The following is a 23,864-nucleotide window of genomic DNA, read 5'->3' on the forward strand; positions in this document are numbered from 1 at the left end:
TGTGCTGGGCCCTGTCTGGGTGTGCTGGGCCCTGTCTGGGTGTGCTGAGCCCTTCCTGAGTGTCCTGAACCCTGTCTGGGTGTGCTGAGCCCTGTCTGGGTGTGCTGGGCCCTGTCTGGGTGTGCTGAGCCCTGTCTGGGTGTGCTGGGCCCTGTCTGGGTGTGCTGAGCCCTGTCTGGGTGTGCTGAGCCCTTCCTGGCTGTGCTGATCTCCTGGATGCCCGCGTGGAGGCAGCAGGCCCTAATGAGTGTTAATGAGCGCTAATGAGCACCAGGATGCCAGTGTCCTGTGGGAGGGACGCCCTTGTGCCATCCGATGGGATAACTGCTGCCCCTGTGCCTTCATCCTGTGGCATTTCTGCGGCTGCTGTCCCTGTGCCATCGCCATCCCCCAGCCCAGCTGATGCCACCCACAGATGCCAGTGTGTGTTTCACTGTTTGTCCCGGGCACGTCCTGCCCCTCAGAGGTGACTCTGGGGCACCCTGGGAGCAGGACCCAGCTCTGGGCCCTCAGTTTGAGAAGGACACTGGGACACTGAGCACATCCAGAGGGGCCAAGGAGGCTGGAGAGGGAACACAAACCCTGTGGGGAAGCCCTGAGGGAGCTGGGGGTGCTCGGCCTGCAGAAAAGGAGACTCAGGGCTGCCCCCATCACTCTGCACAGCTCCTGAAAGGTGCCTGTGCTCACCTGGGGCTGGGCTCTTGCTGCAGCAGCACTGACACACCCAGAGCACACAGCCTCGAGCTGCACCAGGGGAAATACAGGGTGGAGAGCAGGGAAAAGGTTTTTGCAGCAAGGGTGAGAAAGTTCTGGAATGGCTGCCCGGGGAGGTGGTGGAGTCCCCATGCCTGGGTGTGTTTAACAAAGCCTGGATGTGGCACTGGGGGCCAGGGTTCAGTTGGGGCTGGGCTGCACTCGATGGTCTTGGAGGTCTCTCCCAGCCTGGTCATTCTGGGATTCTGTGACCCGCTGCCCACGGAGCTGTCCCATCTCCTGAAGCAGATTGGGGGTGGCTGTCCCTGTCCCAGCTGTCAGCAGTGTCCCCATGGCAGTGACAGTGCCAGGATGTCCCCGGGGTGGATCCACTGTGCCCGTGGATCCAATTCCCACGGCAGAGGACAACGGCAGGGCCCTGGCGCAGGGGGCAGCCAGGGTGTCCCTCTGTCCCCACTGACCTGGCCAGGAGCACATCCCCAGCAGGCACAGAGTCCCAACCCCACTGCGCTGGAAGCCTGGCAAGGGCTGCAAGAAAAAAGCAGCAGCCATGGGCTCGTAAAATAGACTACATGCTTTATTGGATTGAAAAGTTTTATGAAATGACAAAAAACAAAAAACAAAAACCACCTTAAATCAAGAGTTGGCAGATGTGTTAACAGTTGCCGTTTGGTGGATCCCCAACCCCTTCTCCAGAAGCATCCACAGGTCTCTGCCACCACAAGCAGCTCTGGCCCCGACCCCCCTGGCCCTGCTCCCAGGGGCCCTGCCCATGAATGCAGGGTGCCCACAAATTGGGGTACCCATACATCAGGGTGCCCAAAAACTGAGGTGCCCACAAATCAGGGTGCCCACAGATCAGGGAGCCAATAAATCAGGGTGCCCACAGATTGGGGTACCCATACATCAGGGTGCCCACAGATCAGAGTACCCATAAATCGGTTTGCCCACAGATTGTGGTGCCCACGGATCAGGGTGCCCATGGAATCGGGATGCCCAGGCAGCAGCCCCTGTTGTGGGGCCGAGAGCGTTTCCCCCATCCCCAGGGAAATGCAGGCACTTAAAGTCATTGAGAGGAATTTTTCATTATCCCAAAACAACAGTGAAATCGTTTAACTCCCGCCTACGGAACATATAACACCTTTGTAGCCCTTCCTGAATTGTCAAGACACAAATATATTACTCTGGCATAAAGCAAGGCCCCGGGGGCTCTCGGCCTCTTCTTCCTCCTCCCCCCATCGTGCATCCTCCTCTGCCTCGGCAGGAGCAGCCCCCGCCCACCCCAAGCACGTGTGGGATGGTGGTTTGGGGACGGAGAGGGGGCTGAGGACAGGGACCCCGGGCTGGGGAGTCCTGTGGTGCCAGGGAGCCCCCTCGAATGGGGTGGGAGGGGGCTTGGGGGTTCCCCTGGCAGCCCCGGGGCTGGGGGGTGCTCCTGGAGGAGTTGGGAGAGGGGAGCAAGGGATGGGGTAGGGCCCAGGGATGGGGCAGAGCTCACCCCGAGGTGCTCAGCCCTGGGGATGGAGCAGGGCCCAAGGATGGGGCAGGGCTCATCCCTCAGGGTGGGGCAGGGCCCAGGGCTCACCCCGAGGTGCTCAGCCCTGGGGATGGGGCAGGGCTCACCCCTCGGGACAGGCTCGGCCCTCGCAGGGAATGGGCTCAGCCGCAGCTGCTGCCCTCAGTGGGGACCCCGCAGTGGCCGGGGCTGTGCTGGGCGCTGTGAGCAGCAGGGTGTGACCCCCAATGTGCCGAGGGAGAATGGGAGAGCCCCTGGGAGCGGCTCAGGCTGGACTGAGCGCCGGGGCAGGGCTGGCACAGCCAGGGACACCCCGGTGTGTCAGGGCAAGGGGGACACTGCCTGTGTGAGCCTCCCGCGTCCCTCGGGGAGCACAGAGCCCTCAGCGCCCGGCCTGCTCCAGGGCAGGACTCTGTCATGGTGCTGCCCCCCAGGCACAGCCTGGCCCCTGCCCTGGACAGCTCTGCTGTGTCCTGGTCCCTCCCTCTGGCCCTGCCCAGCCACGACAGGGGACACGGGACAGGCCCTGCTCCCGGGAGCCTTCTCCTTTCCATGTGGCTGTGGCGTCTGGACCTGGCTCTGCACCCGCATCCCTCGGGACAGCCTTCCCTCACTGCCCCTGTCCCCAGGGTCCATCCCTCACTGCCCCTGTCACCAGGGCCCTTCCCTCACTGTCCGGGTGGTTCCCTCCCTGTCCCTGTCACCAGCGTCCCCATCAGGTCCCGGGCACGGTGGGTTCGGAGCAGTGCAGGGCACGAGGGAAGCACAGCTGGGCCAGGCGTGTCCCTGCCCCGTGTCCAGACCTCCCCGGGCACCGGGCAGGGCAGTGTGGGGAGAGCCCCGTCCCCGCGGCCCCCGGCGGCACCGGGAGCACACAAGTACCGGCGGCAAGGGCAGAGTCCTCCCCTGCTCCTGCGCAGCGAGAGCTGCTCGGGACGGGATCCCCTTGCCAGGGGCGCAGCCAGGCTGGGAAAGTGACTCGGAGCAACGAGGGAGAGAGAACCGCTGCGAGCGGAGTCACCCCGGGGGCAGCGCCGAGCGGCCCCGGCCCGCCCTCAGCCTGGGCAAAAGTCGGAGGAGGCAGGAAAACAATAACAATAATAAAAAATAAAATTAAAAAAAAAAATAAAACCACATTGAAACCAAACCCAAAGGCCGCGTGGCTGAGCAGAGCAGGAGTAACTGGAAGCCATGCACAGCAAAGCCGGGACCGCAGCGGTCGGAGGGAGGGCAGGGGCGGCTCTTCTCGCGGGGAGCCGGCGGCGTCGCGCTTCTCGTCTCGGAGATGAGGAAATAAATAAGTTTAAATAGCTCCTCCCGTGCCGGCGCCGGGGTGACTCGGGGAGCGGAGGGAGCCGGGGCCGCGCTGCGTTCCCGGTGCACGGCCGGCCCCGGGCCCGGCGGGACGCGTCCGGGGGGCTCCCCCCCTACTTCTTGGGCTTCTTGAAGATCTTTAGGGGGAACTTTTTCTTGCTCTGGCCGAGGTCAACCTCGTCGCCCGTCAGGCTGCTGTCCTCGTCCCCCGGGCTCTTCTTGGCGGCCAGCTGCGGGATGCGGGTGTTCCTGGCGCCGCTGGGCCGGCAGTCAGAGATGGGGGAGGGGGTGTCGGGGTCGGTGGAGCTGGGGCTGTGCGACCGGGACGAATCCGAGTGGCTGGGCTTGCCGCCCGTCGGGTGGTGGCTGATCTCCCCCAGGCTGGAGGACTTCTCCATGCCGTGGTTCACCGTCATCATCTTCTTCATCGCCATGGGGCTCTCGGGCAGCCGCTCCTGCAAGGCCGCCAGGGCGGAGGGCTCCCCGTGCCGGCTGCCGCCGTTGGGCGTGGGCGCGCCGGGGCCCGGGGCCGCGGGGACAGCCTCCTCCATGGACCTGGTCAGCAGCGTGGGCCGGGCAGCCAGCAGCTTGGGCGCCGAGCTGGGGATACGCTGGTGGTCGCTCAGGTGCGGGATGGAGGAGTCGGAGTCGCAGCGAGTTAAATCTCTGCGGTGGAGAGCGCGGGAGAGAGCGGTCAGTGCCCGCCCGGCCCGGCCCGGCCCGGCACACACGGATGGCAGCAGCGGCTGAGGGCACCCAGTGACCCCGAGGGGCTGGCACTGAGCCCCTGAACCCCTGCCCGGCCCAGAGGGGCTGGCACTGAGCCCCTGAGCCCCTGCCCGGCCCAGAGGGGCTGGCACTCAGCCCCTGAACCCCTGCCCACCCGGCCCAGCTCGGCCCCTCTGTGTGCCCAGGGTTGGAGATCCCCGGGTGGGGCATCACCTCGAGCAGCTCGAGGGAGCGAGGCCATGGAACAGGGATGGAGGCTCAATCCTTCCCAGGGATCCCAGGGGATCCCTCTGTGTGGGATGGGATCCACCCCTCCCTATGGATCCCTCATTCTAGGATAGAATCCATCCTCCCCAAGGATCTCTGGGGATCCCTCAGTCTGGGATGGGATCCATCCCTCCCCATGCATCCCAGGGGATACCCCAGTCTGTGATGGGATCCATCCTCCCCATGGATACAGGGGGATCCCTCAGTCTGTGATGGGATCCATCCTCCCCATGGATACAGGGGGATCCCTCAGTCTGGGATGGGATCCATCCCTCCCCATGCATCCCAGGGGATACCCCAGTCTGTGATGGGATCCATCCTCCCCATGGATCCCAGCTCCCCCCAGGCCCGGTGTCCCCCCAGATTCCCCGCGGGTCCCTCAGCCATTGCCCCATCCGTGTGTGCCCGCGCCCCCCGAGCCCCCGCCCGTGCCCCATGCCCGGCTCAGCCGGTGCCAAGCTCCAATCCCGGCGGGAGGAATTGGAGCTTGGCCATGCCCACACGAAGCCATGCCCAGCCCCGCCGCTGCACGAGGTTTGTGCCCAGCCTGTGCCTACCGGTGACGGCCCACGGGGCTCCGGAGCCCCTCTGCAGAGTGGGAGGCAGGAGCACGAGGGAAATGACAAGTCACAGCTCGCTCCTCCCGGCTGGATGCTGCTGGCCCCCTCCCCAGGGCCCCTGTGCAGGTGCCAGCGTGCCCAGACAGCCCAACCAGGGGCTCCAGTGCTGCCCACGGACCCCAGGGCACGGGCAGAGCTGCCCCCTGGGCAGGGGATGGGTGAGGGACCCCAGCCCTGCCCACGCACAGGAGGGAGCAGCGGAATGGGAGGCAATGGAAAGGAAAGGAGCAGAGGAAGAGAAGCGAGAGGGGGTGGGAAGAGGTGGGAGGTGCTGACCTGTCCCTCACCCTGGAGCTCCCCTGATCTCTGTTCCTGGCACAGACCCCTGCACATGGGTCACCAAACCTGCCTGGCACTGCACAGAGCCCCCAGATCATCTCCTACAGTAGCATCACCATCAGCCTGGAGGCAGCCAAAGAGTCCAGCAAGACGAGGGAAAACCTCCTCAACAGAGCTGGAGACATGCAGGGAGAACTGCAGCGATGTTCAGGAATCTCAGACTGGTTTGGGTGAGAAGGAACCAGGAGGATCATCCAGTGCCACCCCTGCCATGGCAGGGACACCTCCCACTGTCCCAGTGTCCAGCCTGGCCTTGGGCACTGCCAGGGATGCAGGGGCAGCCCCAGCTGCTCTGGGCACCCTGTGCCAGGGCCTGCCCACCCTGCCAGGGAACAATTCCTCATTCCCAAGACCCACCCAGCCCTGCCCTCTGGCACTGGCAGCCATTCCCTGGGTGCTGTCCCTGCATCCCCTGGCAATTGTCTCTCTCCAGCTTTCCTGGGGCTCCTCCAGGCCCTGCAAGGCCACCCTGAGCTCAGCCCAAAGCTTCTCCTGTGCAGGTGAGCAATGCCAGCTGTGCCAGCCTTTCCTGCCAGCAGAGCTGCTCCATCCCTCTGCTCATCCTGGAGCCTCCTCTGGGCTCTGCAGCAGCTCCAGCTCCTCCCTGCGCTGGGGCAGCTCTGCAGCTGGGAAATCACCTGAGGGACACAGGGGCACAATCCCCATCCCTTTCCTGCTGCCCACCCTGTGGGATCAGCCCAGGGCACAGGGGCACAATCCCCGTCCCTTTCCTGCTGCCCACACTGTGGGATCAGCCCAGGGCACAGGGATTTCAGGTCCCAGTGCTCATGGCCAGGGCCTGTGGAGCTTCTCCCACCCATCCCCAGCTCCTTCTCCCAGGGCTGCTCCCAGTCCATTCCCCTCAGGCTGTGTTTGTGCTGGCATTGCCCCCAGCCAGCTGCAGGCCTTGCCCTTGGTCCTGCTGAGCTGCACGAGGCTGGCACGGTCCCAACTCTCCATCCTGCCCAGGTGCCTCTGGATGGCCCATCCCTTCCCTGCAGGGTGTGCCCACAGCACCAGCTCCGTGTCACTGCCAGGCTGGGGCTGCCCTGCATCTCTGTCCCTGCTGTGGATCCCTGTCCATGCCCTGGATCCCTGTCCCTGGATCCCAGTGTCCATTCCCTGGATCTCTGTTCCTGCCCTGGATCCCTGTCCCTGATGACGTTTCCCGGCACTGGCTCCAGTCCTGGCCTCCTCATGCTCTCCACCAAGTGCTGGCCCATGCTGGAGTCCTGTCTGTGCTGGGACAGGCCCAGAACCTTCTCCTCGTGCTGGAACAAGAGCATTCCTTTAACAGAACCCACGGAATACAGCCCGGCCCTCCTTCAGCAGCTCCAGGGAACGCAGAGAGGAAAAGGGGATCCTGTGGGTGGCTGGCACTCAGCCCTGGATCTGCTGGGGGAGCACAGCTGTGCAGACACCTCAGCTCTCCTCCTGCCCAGCAGCGAAGAGCCCTGGGCACGGCTGGCATTGTCCTTGTCCTTGCTGGAGCCCAGCCTGGCCAGTGTCTGAGCCACATCCCGGGTGAGCTGCTGGGAGAAGGGAACACTCCAGTGGTGTGGCATCCCAGGGGTTCTGAGCGGGCAGCTGGAGCCCTCCGGGGGACATCATCACACGTGTGGGGCCACCCAGCTCCCTGGGCCACCAGGGAATACTGCAGGAGGTCACTGTCACAGGCGATGGCCCACGGCTGTCACTGGGGGAACTGCAGTAACTGGGACAACTGGGACGACTGGGGTAACTGGGATGACTGGGGTAACTGGGGAGCAGCAGCAGCCATGAACAGTGGGGCATGACTTGGGGTGTTGGAGCTGACCCCCAAAACGGGGACACACCCACAGCCCTGGGCTGGGACACTGGAGGATGCTGTCAGTGCCTGCAGACAGGGTGTCACTGCCATGGCAGCCTCCAGCCCCTTCAGGGAATTCGGGAATCTCCTGCCCGTCCCAAATGTTTCTACTCGTGGCGTACCACACCTGCAAAGGGGAATTCCTGCTGGAACTCCTGCCTGGACACTCCTCTCCCAGGGAAGGTGGCAGAAGCCCTCACCTGCACATGCTGAGCCCTTGCTGAGAACACCCAGTTCCAGCTGTGAGCTTCATAAAGCCCTGGAAGGTGCCCCTTTCCAGGAGAACAAAGCAGCCTTTGGCTGCAGGGGCTGGCACCAGCCCAAGGCCAGGAGTGGCCGGTGCTGGGTCCCAGCAGGGCTGGAGAAGGAGCCAGGCTGTGGGGCAGAACCTGGCACAGGAATCGTGCTGGGCAGAGGCAGGCTCAGGGCCAGGCAGGATGGGATCCTGGCAGGAATGCAGGGCCCACTCTGGACCCACTGAGGGGGTGGGAGAGCCCTGAGGGGCCCTGTGTGCCCTGACTGGGGATGGGGGCACAGGAACACCCGCTCCCTTCACAGGCAGTGCCCCAGCTCCACCAGGGAATCCTCTTCTCCAGGAAATCCAGAAATCCAGCCTGTCCCTTCTGGCTGCCACAGTCCCACAGGGAGGGAGAGATCCGGGACAGGGTCTGTGGTAGAAATCCTTTCTAACAGCAAGAGGGCAGCAAATACAGGAGAAAATGGATTTCCTTTCAACTGAGGAGACTCCAAGGCTGTGTGAAGAGGGTGAGTGCTCCCTGCTGGGCTCCGTGGAGCTGCTCCCTCTCCTGCAGGTTTCAGCGCAGCAGGGACCAAAGCAGCGCTGGCAGCGGGTGCAGCAAAGGACAACAGCAGATGGAGAGCCATGCTCTGCTCCACGAGGCTCTTCTGTCTGGAGAGCAGAGTGGGAACCTGATCCCAGGACAGCTGGTCCCACACTGCAGGAGTGGGCAGGGCCTCGGTGACACCAGGGCCACCGTGTCCCCTCCAGGGGCCGCTCTGGCTGCAGCACAGGGCCCGTGTCCCCCATCCTGGGCTGGCTGTTCTCTGGGATCCTCACCCTGGAATGGGTGCACCACATGGGTTCCACCTCCTGGGAGCCCCAGCTCAGCCCTCTGGGCTCATCCAGGGGGGCTGAAGGAGCTGATGCCCAAGAGCACACAATTCCCAAATATTCCTGCTCTGCTCTACACAATTCCTCCAGCTATAAGTCAGGACAATATTCCTGAAGGACACAGGGAGCAGCTGGTGACAGCAGCACCCACCAGAGCAGCAGCAGTGCCCACCCTGCTGTGCCAGGCTCTGGGGACATCCTGGCACACAGGACACAGCCACCACAGCAGGGACAATCCAAGGGACACCTGGCACAGGCACAGGGCCCTCCTGCTGGGGTACCCACGGGCTGATTTTGGGAGCTGAACACCAGCAGCCAGGAACTTCTGGGATTTTCTTCAGCCCGAAATGAGCCTTTTCCTGGTGGTTCCCACAAGGAAGTGCACAACAGCAGCGACAGGATTCCTGGGATCACACTCACAGCAAGAGGAGTGGACACTCCTGAGTCCATGCCAGGACAACAGGGAGGAAAGAGCATTCCCAGGATACTGCCATCATCCCAGATGAGGCTCAGCAAGGCCTGGCCTATATCCCACTGATTTCCATGAGGATTATGCTCCTGAACTGTTCCAGCACACTTTCAAGAGGAAAAGCTATCTCAGGACAGTGGCCTTTGATGGGATCCCAGGCAGGGATCAGAGGAGGTGTTTTTGTGGAGCAGCAGGAGCCCCTGACAGCTCATCCCTCCTGGAAACCACAGAGCAGTAACTGGACAGGGAATTACCTGGGATCCTGAGCTTTCCTCCATGCCAGCAGTGCTCCCTGCTCTTTTCCATGGATCCAGGCACCCCAGCACCTCCTGAGCGACCCTGCCTGAGGCAGGATGGATCTGCTTCCTCCTGGCTCCCTCCCACCCCACCAGGATCCACCCGAGCCGGGAGGGAGGGAGGGAGGGTGAGGAGATGGGGATGGTGGACAAAAGAAGCAGAGAGCAAAGCATGGAAAAGGAAAGCCTGGAGTACAGGAAGCCTGGGGGTGGAGGAGGAGCAGCAGGAGGATGGAGAACAAACACCTATTTTCCCCCAGCCCTGCAGCCCATGAGGGATTTCTCTGGGTGTTCCTGCTGGGGTGCAGCCCAGCATGGCCCAGGAGCTGCCCTGGGTGTGCTGCAGCAGCCACAGAGCCCCGGCTGCCCCATCCCTCTGTGTCTGGCTCTGAGAGCACCCTCAGCTGCCGGACTCCGTGTGTGTGGCACCAGGGACCAAGGCTCTGAGCCCTGGCTGCCCCATCCTCCTGTGTCTGGCTCTGAGAGCATCCTCAGCTGCTGGGTTGCATGCGTGGGGCACCAGGGACCAAGGCTTTTCTTAAGGCAAAGTCCCAAATTTGCTGTGGGGCTGAGCTTGGCACAGCCTCAACACACACCCAAGAGCAGCTTCCTCCCTTCCACCCTGCTTGAGCTGTGAATTACTCATTTCCCTGGGTTCCTGATCTCTCCCTTCCCTGAGCTTTGGCTGCCGCCTCCCTTCCCGGCTGGAGGAGGGCCTGGGCATTTGGTGCCACGCTCGCACCTCCGGGGGTTCCGTGCACCTGAGGCAGGCACTGGCAGCAGAAACCCCTGTGCACACGCAGCCCCTCCAGCCCCTCTCCCCCCGGGGACCCCCCGATCCCGCAGCCGCCTCGGGCCCGGAACCGCTCTGACCTTATTGGCGCCGGATCCTCTGCAGCCAATTGCAAAAGAGAAGCAGAGAGTGAGGAGTTGAGGGAGAGGCTCCCTGCCAGGATAGCCCCAGCAGGACTCCGGAGACAGCGATCCCCAGCCTCGCTGCTCAGAGAGGATTCTCCTGCGAGCTCTGCCCAGCCTGCGCTCTGCTGGGCGTGCGAGAGGCTAAAGAGCTCCGGCAGCCCCGGGGTGGCACTTTCCTCCTACCAAGGGAGCCAGGACTCTCTGGGGCTCTGCTCCTTGCAGTGGCTCCCTGAAGGCCTTTCTGAGCTCCCCAGGAGGCTGAGGGATGTAAGGAAAGGCCTCCGGGAGCAGGGGTGTCAAGGAGGGGCAGCAATCCATCGGCCTGGCAGCGGCGCTTTAGGGGTGCATCAAAGCAGGCTCTGCTAGTGATGCAGCTGGATAAAACAGTTATCAGCACACCACAAACCCACATCCCTGGGCACCCAGCTCCTCATTCCTGCTGCTGGCCTGAGCAGGGATGATGAGGTGGGGGAGCTGCCTGCTGAGGTGCAGCTGGAGCAAGTCCCAGCTGGGAGGTTCTGACTCCATCCCCTCTCCAGCATCACCGGCTGGGCTTTGCCATGGAGCAGGGACAGGACAGTCCTGCTGGCACCCAGTGGTGACCAGCTGGGCTCTGACTAGGGCAGGCCCCACTTATTCCCTCCTCTGGCACCGTCCCCTGCCCTTCCTGGGGTCCTCACACTGGATCCTGTTTCCCTCTGCCACTCTCAGGGGGTCTGCAGGGACTCAGGCTGTGTCCTGGGCAGGAATTCCACGTGCCATGGGCCTCAGTGGAAATAAATCACATTTAAACAGCTGTTTTGGACACAGGACATGAGCCCCAGGCTGCCAGGTGAGCCCTCCCTCCTGCAGAGTTAGGAAGGCAATGGAAGCAGGGACCAGCAGCATTCCCAGCTCTTACCAGTCCAACTGGGACAGCTGCAATTGAGCTCCCACTGGTAGGAGTTAATTAATTACACTGCTTCTCATCATCCCCAACCAACCATTACTGAATTAACTGAGATGCTGCTCTTTAATTCTCCATTGTGGATCAGGTGCAGCAATTTCCCTCTCGGTATTCCAGACTCCAGAATGTGCCTGGGGCTGCTCAGCTTGGAGACACAGGGCAGGGAGGGGGTGGAACATCCAAACCAGAGACTGTGAACAAGGCCAGGAGAGATCCCAGCACTTGAGGGCAGGGGACCCACAGGTAAGGGGATAATGGGACATTGTGCTGGGATGGGTGAAGATGTGGTGACTGGGAATGTTTGCCTGCCTGGAGAAATGATGGTGGAAGGACATTTCCCCTCTCCTCTGCCTCACCCAGGGACTTGCAGCCTTCTCCCAGCAGTCTGCTCCCAGTACTGAGGGTCAGCAGACTGGTTTTAACTTTGCCATGGAGAAAGCATGGAACAGAGATGGAATGACCTGGCAGGGACAGGATTCCCTGGCCCATCACAGCCTCCCCACTGCCTGCATCCAGTGCCTGGCACAGCTGAGGCCACGGGCACACACCCCAGTGCCCCGGGGGGATCCCACAGGGCCACAACACCCCTGATCCTGTGGGACCAGGATGTGTGGGATGTCACTGGGGTGAATGCCACCCCAGGAGCCTGACCCTGTGCTTGGGACACACAGCATTCCTGTCAGGGGCTTGGAGCACCAGGCAGGATTCCTGCTGCTCCCCGTCACCAGCACCATGAACTGGGACAGCTCTGGCATTGAGGGACAGAGGATAACCAGTCCTGAGGAGGTACCAAAGAGCCAACTGAAAGGGACCAAGCTAAAGCCAACAGGAGCAGCTCCAGCTCCCTCCTCAGACATTCCCTGGCCAAAACACCCCGTCATCCCTACAGACCCGAGGGGGAGTCACTCCAGAACACATTCCTGAACTGCCACTCTAGCACCTCTGAAAACATCCTAGACTTCTCCAGCTGCTACCTGGTGGTCCCCACCCACCAGGTTCCCTTTGCAATTCACTTGTGAGGACCCCAGGGAGGTCCAGGCTTCAAATCAGGTCAGGTTTGGTGATGAGCTGTTACCTCCTCACACCCCCTTGTTCAGGGAACACTGAGCACCTGGGAATTCTCACTTGCTCAGCTGCAGTAAAACAGCAGCAGAGCACCTCGGGAACGCCCCCTCTGAGCTCCTGGGTGTGGGGATGGCCCACGGAATCCTCCTGAGAGGCTCCAGCGGCTCGGGAGAGCAGCAGGAGGAACAAGAGTGGACAAATCATGGAACAGAGGCCCAAAAGAAAAGGGCAGGAGGAAGGCGAGAGAAAGAGCACCCCAGCAAGCATCAGCTCCGAGGCACGGCAGGCAGGAGGCAGCTAGAAAAGAAACAGCAATATACCCAAAGCTCCCAGTGCGACAGCGAACTCCAGAGGTGACATCAGGAGGGGGCAGATCGGGGATGGAATCCATCTGGAGGAAATAAGAGGTGGTGTGATGGTAATAGATAGGGTGGACATGGCAAGCAGGAGCAGGTGCGGTGGTGGCGGATGAGGAGCAGGAGGTGGAGGAGGTGGAGGCAGGCGATGGGCTGGAGCCGGGCGGGTCGGAGCCGAAGGACTGTCCGGAGGTGAGGCTGTGCATTCGGCGCAGGGACACTCGGCCCGCGCGCAGCGGGGCCACGGGGCCCGCCTCGGGCTGCCCCGGCACGAGACTCTCTACCAACCTCTGCGATCCGTGGCCGTGCTGCGGCTCCACCAGGCGCTGCCGGACTGTGCTGGGCAAGGCCGGAGCTGCAACGACACGGGGGGACAGTGAGGGGAGGGCACGGCCCGCGGAGCTCTGCCAGGAGAGGGCGGGGGCACCGCCTGTGGAGCTCCACAGGAGGGCAAGGGTATAGCCCAGCCCAGCCTGTGGAGCTCCACCAGGAGAGAGCAAGGGCACAGCCTGTTGAGTTCCGCTAGGACAGAGCAAGGGCACGGCCCACGGAGCTCCGCCAGGAGAGAGCGAGGGTATAGCCCAGCCCAACCTGTGGAGCTCCGCCAGGACTGAGCGAGGGCACAGCCCAGCCCAGCCTATGGAGCTCCACCAGGTCTGGCACTGGCCCGCTGGCACAATGAGAGCAGCACCACCCCATTAGCACCACCCCACTGGCACCAACCGCAGCAGCACCACCCCACTGACACCATCCCACCATCCCAGTCCCACTGACACCATCCCAGCAGCACCATCCCACTGTCCCCGTGCCACCAGCACTGTCGCACCTCGTGCCAGCAGTTAAGGCCTGTTTAATGCAGAAGCAGCTTTAAGCTGGTGCTGAACATGCTGGATTAATGCCCAGCCCATGGAGAACTCCAGCATTGCTGATGTAGGTGCCTCTGAACACCTTATCTGAGCATCTTGCCTGACGCAGAGAGCGGCTCTGTGTGATTCATCCCACCTGGAGCCACCAGCCGGCTCCTGGAGAGTCAAGAACAGGGCACTTCCAGGGCCATTCACCCTGACAGCCCTCATGGCTCCAGTCCTGCTGCCTGGCTGGGACTGCACAGCCCAAAGCAGGAGCCCCAGGTGAGCAGGTCAGTGTTGGCACCTGAAGCTCCACTCACAGAGCTCAGTTCTGCTCAGTTCACTGTGCACGGGCAGCACCAGGAGCAGAGCCCTGGCAGCATGGAATCATTCAGGGATTGGGTTGGGAGGGGCCTTAAAGATAACCTCTTCCCAGCCCTGCCATGGCAGGGACACCTCCCACTGTCCCAGTGTCCAGTCTGGCCTTGGGCACTGCCAGGGATCCAGGGGCAGTTCCCTGGTTGGTTGAAAATATTGGGGTTGAGGATCTTGGCAATGAGGAATTGTTCCCTGGCAGGGTGGGCAGGCCCTGGCACAGGGTGCCCAGAGCAGCTGGGGCTGCCCCTGCATCCCTGGCAGTGCCCAAGGCCAGGCTGGACACTGGGGACAGTGGGAGTGGTCCTTGCCATGGCAGGGGTGGCACTGGATGGATTTAGGGTCACTCCCAACCCGGATTTTCCGGGATTCATGCCTGATTCCCCTGTGCCTGAACTGACGACTCTGGCCCCAGAGCTCCTAGCCTGTTCCATGACCACTGTGACTGATCAGGGACCCCCTCAACCTGAGAAATATTCTCCTGTGGTTGCCAATTCCCCTTGGTTTGGGGAACCACATGGGAATGTCCTTTGGAGCTCCAGCACCAGTCCCTGAACTGCCTGCAAAGCTCCCTGGGATCTCTCCAGCCCTGTGGTCACACCTGGCTGGAACTGGAGCCCAGCACCCCCTGAGCAGCTGCCTGTGCCCCACACCTGCCCCAGGGCCACCCCCAGAGCCAGGGGAGGCCCCTTCACCTGCCTGGAGCCTTGGGAATGCTCCCCTCCACCATGGAGGGCTGCACCCCATCCCCAGCTGGCTTTATTCCATCCCCATTCCACACAAGATAATCTCCTCTGGCAGGAGATAAGGTGTTCAGGATTGCTCAGGATTTCTTATGTGCATGAGAAATTAATGTACAAATGGGTTAAAAAGATGCAGAGACAGGAAAGCTCAGAAAGGGAGGAGGAGGAGAGCTCCTTTGGGAATGGAAGAACCAGCAATCCCTGCTCTGGAAAATCCCAGCTGGACACACAGGGCTCCTCTGGCAGGACTGAAAAGATCCACAGGGACATATTTCCAGTGGAAGGAAGAATAAGAAGGAATAATTCTGGCAACTTGGCTGTTTCCACAGCTGCAAGCTGAATCCCAGTCATTCCCACTGCTCCTTGCTCCCTACAGTGCCCATCCATGAACTTGGAATTTTACACCATCTATTCTATTGCAAGATTTTTTAAATTCAGCTCCAGAGCTGCAATTCCAATTTGGGAATCTCATTGTGGAGGAATCACAGGGATCTGACTGCAGAGTAGCTCGCTGGGGTGATGGGTTTCTGCTACCTTTATTTTCCCCTTGGGCCAAGCTTTTTTCCTGAAGGATTCCCCATTTTTTCCTGGTGTTCCACCCCTCATTTCCCAATGAGGAATGCAATCTTCCCACCTTCATGCTCTCCTTCTCCAAGACTTACCCTGCAATGAGCTCTGGAGCAGGGGCTGGGACCTCACTTCCCAGACCCACCACTTCCCTCCAGGCACCCGTTTTACCAACATTCTCCAAATTCCCTGCCCAGCATCCCAAGGAAAAGCCCTCCCTGCTCGAGGCTGGCACATTCACGTGCTCTGTCTCCCTCTGAAGGGGAGGTTTCCAAAGGAAGCCAAGGCCTGGAAGCTGTGTGCCATCCCCAGGTTCAGGATTCCCTAAGAGTGTCCCTGCTCAGTTTATTTAGGGATTGGAACAGGGAATGCTGTCACCTCCTCCTGGCCTCACTGGCTCCTTCATCTCCTCCTCAGGGGTAAAATGGAGTGAGTCCAACGCCCAGATTCCCCAACTGCTCCCAGCAGCACGTGGGAGCTGCAGCTGAGATTCTTCTTCATCCCACCGGACTCTTCCCAGGGTTAGTGCAGGTGGCGGTGGCTCAGTGAGGACAGATACATTCATTAGTTCCCGTGCCAGAAAGATGGAAAATTGGTGGATGTATTTTAGTCCAGAAAAAGGCCAGAGGGCAGAATAAAAAAAGGAGAATAAAACTGAAGAGAACCAAACCAGGGTATTTCCAGAGGGACTGATCCTCCGAGGACAGCGAGGAGCGGTCGCTGAACCTGCGCCCGAAAAGCCAGGCTGCATCTGGGGGGCAGCCAGGGGGAACAGGAGAGAGAGAGATGGGATTTACTGGGAGAAGCACCACGGGTCCTCACACCACACCTGGGCAGCAGAAACACTGCTCTGCTGAGGCAGGGATTGCACACAAAGCAAGGAAATCCTACAGCGAAAGGCTGCCTTGCTTTGGCAACTGGAGTGCCCAGTGCCTGCCACAGGTGTGTCACCTGCAGGAAGGAGGGGGCAGGCAGGTGAGCAGCTGGGCACACAGGTGGGCACGAGGCTGGGCAGGCTCTCTGCCCACCTCTGGCATGATGGAACTGAAGTGCTCCCTGGAAATGTCTCACTCGAGGCATCTCAAGTGCCAAGAAGCTGAAATTGGGGCTGGAGGCTCACACCTGGGCCAGTCCAAGCATCCCTGCCACCAGTGCCCAGCTGGGGCTGGGCCAGAGCTTTATCAGAGATGTCCTGATTCTGAGGGTGACTGGTAATGAAAAGGAGCAGGATGCCTCCATTCCCTGCAGCTTTAATGGCCCCAAGCACAGCTGATCCCACAAACTGTGGCTGCAGCCCCCGTGTCTGCAGAGCCCTGGGAACACACAGGTACCCCCATTCCTGGGAACACACAGGTACCCCCATTCCTGCCCCATTCCTGGGAACACACAGGTACCCCTCTTCCTCTTGCCCTACCCAAAGCCTCCAAGCTCTGCCTCCCCTGGGCCTGGCCTGAGCTCCCCCAGGCTGAGGGGACGTGGGCCTGGCACAGAGGGCACCCCCTGCAGCACACAGTGCCAGCCCTGACACCCTCCTGCTGCTCCAAGCAGCCCTGGCTTGGATTAAATTGTCCAGAGTGGCCCAGAGCAGCTGGGGCTGCCCCTGCATCCCTGGCAGTGCCCAAGGCCAGGCTGGACACTGGGGACAGTGGGAGGTGTCCCTGCCATGGCAGGGGTGGCACTGGGTGGGCTTTAAGATCCTTCCAAGCCAATCCACTCTGTGATTCCATGATTCCATGACAGTGCCTGGATCAAGGTGCTGTGCCCTGCCAGGTGCTGCTCCTGTGCCCCCAGGCCCTGTCCCTGCTCTACCCAAGGAGAAATTATATGGAAAATGCCTTTTGTGAGAAGCAAGGCAGGACCTGGGCCAGCTGCAGGCAGGAACAGCAGCCAGGGCTGGCTCCCAGCTGCTGCAGAGAAGGTGACAGTGTCACCCAGCCCTGTGACACTAATTCCAGCAGCTGGGGGCTCACAGGCACAGGGTGATTCATGCTCACCCTCCCTCTGTGGGGTCTGGGCTTGGCAGAGCGGGACAGCCACCCTGGGAGTGGTGCTCTCTGTCACCAACAAAGAGGGCCAGGAGGTGCCCCTGGCTGAGCCAAGGCCTGCACAGAGCTGGGATCTGGGGCAGCCTGGGCTCCAGGGAGTGTTTAACAGCTCCCTGAGCCTGGAGGAGGGCTGCTCCCACCTGGAATGCTGCAGGATGCAGGTCCAGCTGGGCCCCAGGAGGGGCACCTTTGAGTCCTTTCAATCCCAAACACGTGCTCAGGCCAAGGGGACACGGGCATAATCCCCTTTCCTGTCCCACTGCCATGTCTACCCATGGCTTTGGTTGGGGTTTTTGGTAAATGCTTAAATCACTGAGCTGACAGAAAAGCACAGATAGACTGAAATGATGATTAACAATTCCTAAATTACCAGTCATGCTGGAATCACCAGGCTCCAAACAACCCCAGCAGTGGGGCCTGGCCTGTTAGGGATGTTCTGACCCTGATGGACTAACTGTGGCCTTTGGGCATGGAAACCCCAGCTTGGATCAATTAACCCCTCCTGATACAGGTGAACTACAGATCCAGGTCTGCTCTGTGCCACAGCCCCAACCCCTGCACACACAGCCCCTGTTCCCAGGGAGCCCCCAGAGCCCCATTGCCAAGGGAGCCCTCAGAGCCCCCTTACCAGGGAGCTCCCCCATTCCCAAGGGAGCGCTCAGAGCCCCCGTTCCCAAGGAGCTCCCCCATTCCCAAGACGCCCCCACTGCCCCATTCCCAGGGAGCCCCCAGAGTCCCCATTCCCAAGAAGCCCCCACTGCCCCATTCCCAGGGCCCCCATCCGTTCCCAGGGCTGCCGTACATTGCATGGACATGGGTGACACCAGCTCCTCGTCCAGGTCATCCACGTCGTCGGTGATGATGAAGTGGGAGGGGTTGGGCCGGGGCGTGCCCATCCAGCCCGGGTCGATGTTGAGGGCCGAGGCCAGCGAGGGGATGCCGGGGTTGTTGACGATCTGGAAGCCGCAGAGCAGCTCGATCTGCTGCCAGCGGTGCAGCCGCTCCCGCAGCGCCGCCGTCACCTCGCTCAGCGCCTGTCTGTGGGGACAGGGACACGGGGACAGTGCAGGAGGGCATGGGGACACAGCCCTGCACTGCCTGGGGACACAGCCCTGCACTGCCTGGGGACACGGGGACAATGCAGGGAGGGCATGGGGACACAGCCCTGCACTGCCTGGGGACACAGCCCTGCACTGCCTGGGGACACAGGGACACGGGGACAATGCAGGTGGGCACTGGGGACACAGCCCTGCACTGCCTGGGGACACAGCCCTGCACTGCCTGGGGACACAGGGACATGGGAACAATGCAGGTGGGCATGGGGACACAGGCCTGCACTGCCTGGGGACACAGCCCTGCACTGCCTGGGGACACTGACCCTGCACTGCCTGGGGACACAGCCCTGCACTGCCTGGGGACACAGGGACACGAGGACAATGCAGGGAGGGCATGGGGACACAGCCCTGCACTGCCTGGGGACACAGGGACACGGGAACAATGCAGGTGGGCATGGGGACACAGGCCTGCACTGCCTGGGGACACTGATCCTGCACTGTCTGGGGACACAGGGACACGGGGACAATGCAGGAGGGCACTGGGGACACAGCCCTGCACTGCCTGGGGACACAGGGACACGGGAACAATGCAGGGAGGGCATGGGGACACAGCCCTGCACTGCCTGGGGACACAGGGACACGGGAACAATGCAGGTGGGCATGGGGACACAGGCCTGCACTGCCTGGGGACACTGATCCTGCACTGTCTGGGGACACAGGGACACGGGGACAATGCAGGAGGGCACTGGGGACACAGCCCTGCACTGCCTGGGGACACAGGGACACGGGAACAATGCAGGGAGGGCATGGGGACACAGCCCTGCACTGCCTGGGGACACAGGGACACGGGAACAATGCAGGTGGGCATGGGGACACAGCCCTGCACTGCCTGGGGAGCTCAGTGCTTGTCTGGGGACACAGGGATAATGCAGGCAGGGCCTGGGGACACAGCCCCTGCACTGCTTGGGGACACAGGGACAGGGACAATGCAGGCAGTGCCTGGGGACACAGCCCTGCACTGCCTGGGGTGCACTTGGATTTTGTACAAAACAAGGCCACAACTGAATTTTCTTTTGTTAACACATAGATGTGAAGATTAAAAAAAAATCTAAAAAAATTTATTTTTAGTTTTTAAAATTTATAAATAAAATTATGTATAATTGTATAAATATATATTTATATTATATATTTATAGATATATATAAAATAATGTAAGAATAATGAGGTTGGAAGAGACCTCTAAGATCATCAAGTCCAACCTATAATGTAATGCAATATAATAGATATAAGATATATATAAAAATATATAAAATGTATATATATTTATATATAATGTATATATAAATATATATTAAAAATTTATCTAATCACTGAAAATCTATTTACAAAAACATCCCAACAAAAATGTATCAAAAATTAAAGTTGATAATAAAAGTTAAATAGCTGATTTAATAAATAAAATTTAACATCATAAGTAAAAAAAAAAAACTTAAATGAATTTATAGATTTTAGTCATCATAATAGTTGTACTATTATACAACTAGTAGTACAACTATAATAGCTGTACTATTGTACAACTATTACAGTTGTACTACTAGTTGTACTATAGTTGTACTACTAATCATAGTACCTTATTTACTCCAATACATTCAACAAATAATTAAGAGAACTATTAAAAAAGTCTTCATAGTTTAAAGAGGAAGGGGAGATATTGGGGTCAGCTGTGCATCCTGACATGTGAGACACTTTTCATGCCAATTCCAGGAATACAGCAATTAAAAAATGCAGCAGCAGCTGAAGCACCCAGGGATAACAACAAGGGGGAATGGCTGCCAGTGCCAGAGGGCAGGGCTGGGTGGGATCTTGGCCATGAGGAATTGTTCCCTGGCAGGGCGGGCAGGCCCTGGCACAGGGTGCCCAGAGCAGCTGGGGCTGCCCCTGCACCCCTGGCAGTGCCCAAGGCCAGGCTGGACACTGGGGACAGTGGGAGGTGTCCCTGCCATGGCAGGGGGGCACTGGGTGGGATTTGGGGTCCCCTCCCAGCTCAAGCCATTCCATGACAATCCCTTAAGCATCCTGCAGCCTCCTGGAACCTCGTTTTGGCAGGACTTTTAATTGCTCCATGTCACTGTGATCCCATTTGTCACAGGTAAAATCGGGTTATTGATGAAGAGGAGCAAGTCCAACCCCAGGTCACTGAGGACAACAGAAAATGAGCCCCAAAGCCCCTGCAGAGGTGAGGTCACTCCTGCCTAGGACACGGGAGGGGTGAAGAGGGAGGTGCTGAGCAGACACTCACTTTGCAGTTAGGATTTTATGATCCACATCATCCAGAGAGGAACTGTGAGCGACATGGAACGTCCCAAAAAGGGTGTTTCGCTTCTTTTTGATCTTTTCAGCCTGGAATATCAACAGAGAAAGGTCACAGGAAGAAGACAACCTGAAGTTTCCTCCAGGCCATGGACATCCTGGATGGGCTGAGACAGGAACAGTCCCTGCAGCTGCCTGCACATGTAGGAATAGTGGAAATGGTGTTGTTACTGAGGAATGCTGCTCTCCCTGGCACTGGGGTGAGGAATTCCCCAGCAGCAAGTAGCAGGTTGGGGATTTCATGCTCCCTTCTCCCAGCTTCCCAAAAATCAGAGAAAAGGAGACTCAGGGGTGACCTTATCACTCTCTTCAACTTCCTGAAGGGTGTTTGGTGAGCTGCGGGTCAGTCTCTTTCTCCGGGCAACAACGGACAGAACAAGAGGACACAGTCTCAAGCTGCGCCAAGGGAGATACAGGCTAGAATTAAGGAGGAAGTATTTTACAGAAAGAGTGGTCAAATACTGGAATCATCTACCCAGGGAGGTGGTAGAGGCACCATCCCTCGAAGAGTTTAAAAAAAGACTGGATGTGGCACTTGGTGCCATGATCTAGTTGAGGTGTTAGAACATGGGTTGGACTCGATGATCTTAAAGGTCTCTTCCAACCTAGAATTTCTGTGATTCTGTGAACTGAACTGAAAGGCTGAACTTTCAGGGCACAGTTGGAGGCCGCATCCCTGGAGGGATTTCACAGCCCTGTGCATGTGGCACCTGGGGACATGGGGCAGTGGTGGCCTTGGCACTGCTCAGGGAGTAGGTGGACATGAAGGTGTCCCAGGGTTTCTCCAACCCAAACCATTCCATGATTCCATGAGGCAGTACCTCACCCAGTGAAGGGCTCACACACTGGCTCATCCCTCCCCTGGGTAACCACCAAACACACCCAGGGCGTGGGCCGAGGAGGATTTCTCGTTTGAGGCTGAGTTTGCGCCATTGTATCAGAAATTAAAGTCTCCTCCCACAGCTCTTCCACTCCCAGTGCATGAACCTGGCACTTAGGAGAGCCAAGGACGCGGGTGCAAGAAGTGACACAGCCAAAGGAAAACTGTTGGAATGTTAAAATGTTCCCAATCAAAGCAGATGAAGGCAGACAGATTTCCCTCCTGCCAGCTCAGCTCCATATGTCCATGGGGATGGGGACGAGTCACAACAGCTCCCTGGGCTCATCCCTCAGGGCTGGCACACAAATCCCAGACCAGGAATGCAGCGATGATTCAGGACCTGGGGTTCCACTGCCTGTGCATGCTCATCACCCTGAGCAGGACAGTGCTCAAAGCCTCCTGCTCACCCCAGGAACCCCTGCCTCAGATTCCCAGGGCTCCAGGCTCCAGCAGTGCCCAGGGTGGGATCTGCCCACCCTGAGAGCCCATGGCTCAGGAGCACCATCCTCATCCTGCTCAGCCCCTGCTTACACCTCTCTTGTGCTGCACTTTTACAGACATAAATTTAAGGCATGAAGAGAGAAACTGCCCTTGAGCTGAGGGAAGGCAGGGCTGGATGGGATTTTGGCAATGAGGAATTGTTCCCCGGCAGGGTGGGCAGGCCCTGGAATAGAACTCCCAGAGCAGCTGGAGCTGCCCCTGGATCTCTGGCAGTGTCCAAGGCCAGGCTGGACACGGAGCTTGGAGCAGCCTGGGATAAAATCAAAGGTGTCCCTGCCCACAGAATGAGATGAACTTTGAGGTCCTTCCTAACCCAAGCCACTCTGGGACTCCACGATGCCACAAAGCCAAGAAGATGCAGAGGAACCATCTCTGCAGGTTCACCCCCAGACCTGCCCAGGACCCAGCATGAGGCTGCTCCAGCTCTCACCCCTTCCTTGGCCACCAGCAGCTGCTTCTCTGCGTTCTGCTTCTTGATGTTGTAGTACTGCACCTCCACCTCGTGGGTCAGCTGCAGCCACTTCTGCAGGGCCTCGGGGGCAGCCCAGCTGCAGTGGGACTCCAGCTCCTTCTCCGCGTTCTTCAGCGCCATCCGCACCTGGGGAGAGGCACCGGGACAAATGGAACGGCTGTGGGGACATGGTCATCCCACAGCTCATCCCCTCTGCTGCCACCCCCTGCCCAGGCTGCTGCACCAGGCCTGGCAGCAGGAAACCCCTCTGGAGGAACGGTGGCATCCTGGGGGCTGCAAGGGAGGAGCCACCCACATGGCAGGCTGCTGCTCCAAGCACCAGAACCTCCCACAGACCATTCCTGCCACCCTGAGCTGAGCTCCTTCCCCAGAAACTCCCAGCCAGCACTATGCTCTGAGTACCAGAACCTCCCACAGACCATTCCTGCCACCCTGAGCTGAGCTCCTTCCCCAGAAACTCCCAGCCAGGACCATGCTGAGCTCCCTCTCAAGCCCTCCACGTCACCAGGAGCCACAGGAAACCTCTCTGGAGGAGTGGTGGCATCCTGGGGGCTGTGGGAGAGGAGCCCCCCACATGGCAGGCTGCACCAGAGCCTCCCACAGACCATTCCTGCCACCCTAAGCTGAGGCCCTTCCCCAGAAACTCCCAGCCAGCACTGTGCTCCGAGCAGCAGAACCTCCAGAACCGCCCAGGAACCATTCCTGCCACCCTACAACTGAGTTCTTTCCCCAGAAGTTCTCAGCCAGGACCATGCTGAGCTCCCTCTCGACCCCTGCATGTCACCAGGAGCCACAGGAAACCCTTCTGAAGCCCGTGGCACAGTGCATGAGGTGGTTAAAAGGGAATTAAGCTCGCAGAGGGGATGCTCTGGAGGTTTCTGCAGCCTCTAGAAGCTCTGCAGAGCTTGCTGCCTGTCTGTAACTCCCCCTGCGGAGGCAGAGCCCCTGACAGGCAATCCCTGTCTCAGCACAGCTCCCAGCCAAGCCCAGGGAGCTCGTCAGGAGACAATTTCCACACTGCACAAAGTGAGCAAAATATTTAGACACAAAACATGTGCTGCTGGTCAGGAAAAGAAACAGCCTGGCTGGATCAGCCACTCCTGGGGTGTCTCCTTCATCCCCAGCCCAGGCTCCTGCACACCCTGACAGTCCACAGAGATGAGGATTAGAAGGGACTGGCTGAGAAGCCAGCTGAGCACACTGCAGCCTCACAGAAAAGCTTTAGTGGTGCAGACCCCCAGGAATGAACTGGTGTGCTGCAGTGCCCACCCTGTGGAGAGGCTCTCACAGCCTGGCAAGCCCTGCAGGAAGGGAAGGTGTGCCAGCCTGGAGCAGCAGCAGGATGGCACCACAACCACAGGGCACACTGCAGGGATGGGCACTGTGCCACCACAGCACCCTGGGGCTCAGGGGAGCTCTGTGGCTGCACCCAGCACAGCAGCTCTGCCTGCCACCCCAGCACTGCCCTGCTCCTGCAG

General features: G+C 59.7%; 1 protein-coding gene across 2 annotated transcripts in view; it reads right to left on the bottom strand.

The window, feature by feature from the left end:
• Window positions 1–1,306: 1,306 nt before the first annotated feature.
• Window positions 1,307–23,864, bottom strand: part of STIM1 (stromal interaction molecule 1) — a 73,564-nt gene continuing 51,006 nt past the window's right edge. The window contains exons 9-14 of one of the 2 annotated variants that reach the window (XM_058824824.1): window positions 22,345–22,512; window positions 20,463–20,563; window positions 17,911–18,146; window positions 15,734–15,814; window positions 12,819–12,885; window positions 1,307–4,210 (exon numbers count right to left, since the gene is read on the bottom strand). In XM_058824824.1, the coding sequence (XP_058680807.1) occupies window positions 3,658–4,210; window positions 12,819–12,885; window positions 15,734–15,814; window positions 17,911–18,146; window positions 20,463–20,563; window positions 22,345–22,512 (1,206 nt within the window). In that variant the 3' untranslated portion in view covers window positions 1,307–3,657. The remainder of the gene's footprint in view (window positions 4,211–12,818; window positions 12,886–15,733; window positions 15,815–17,910; window positions 18,147–20,462; window positions 20,564–22,344; window positions 22,513–23,864) is intronic. The other variant, XM_058824826.1, reaches the window with a different exon arrangement.

Source organism: Ammospiza caudacuta, chromosome 2 (genome assembly GCF_027887145.1).
Source record: "Ammospiza caudacuta isolate bAmmCau1 chromosome 2, bAmmCau1.pri, whole genome shotgun sequence".
Taxonomy (NCBI): Eukaryota; Metazoa; Chordata; class Aves; order Passeriformes; family Passerellidae; genus Ammospiza; species Ammospiza caudacuta.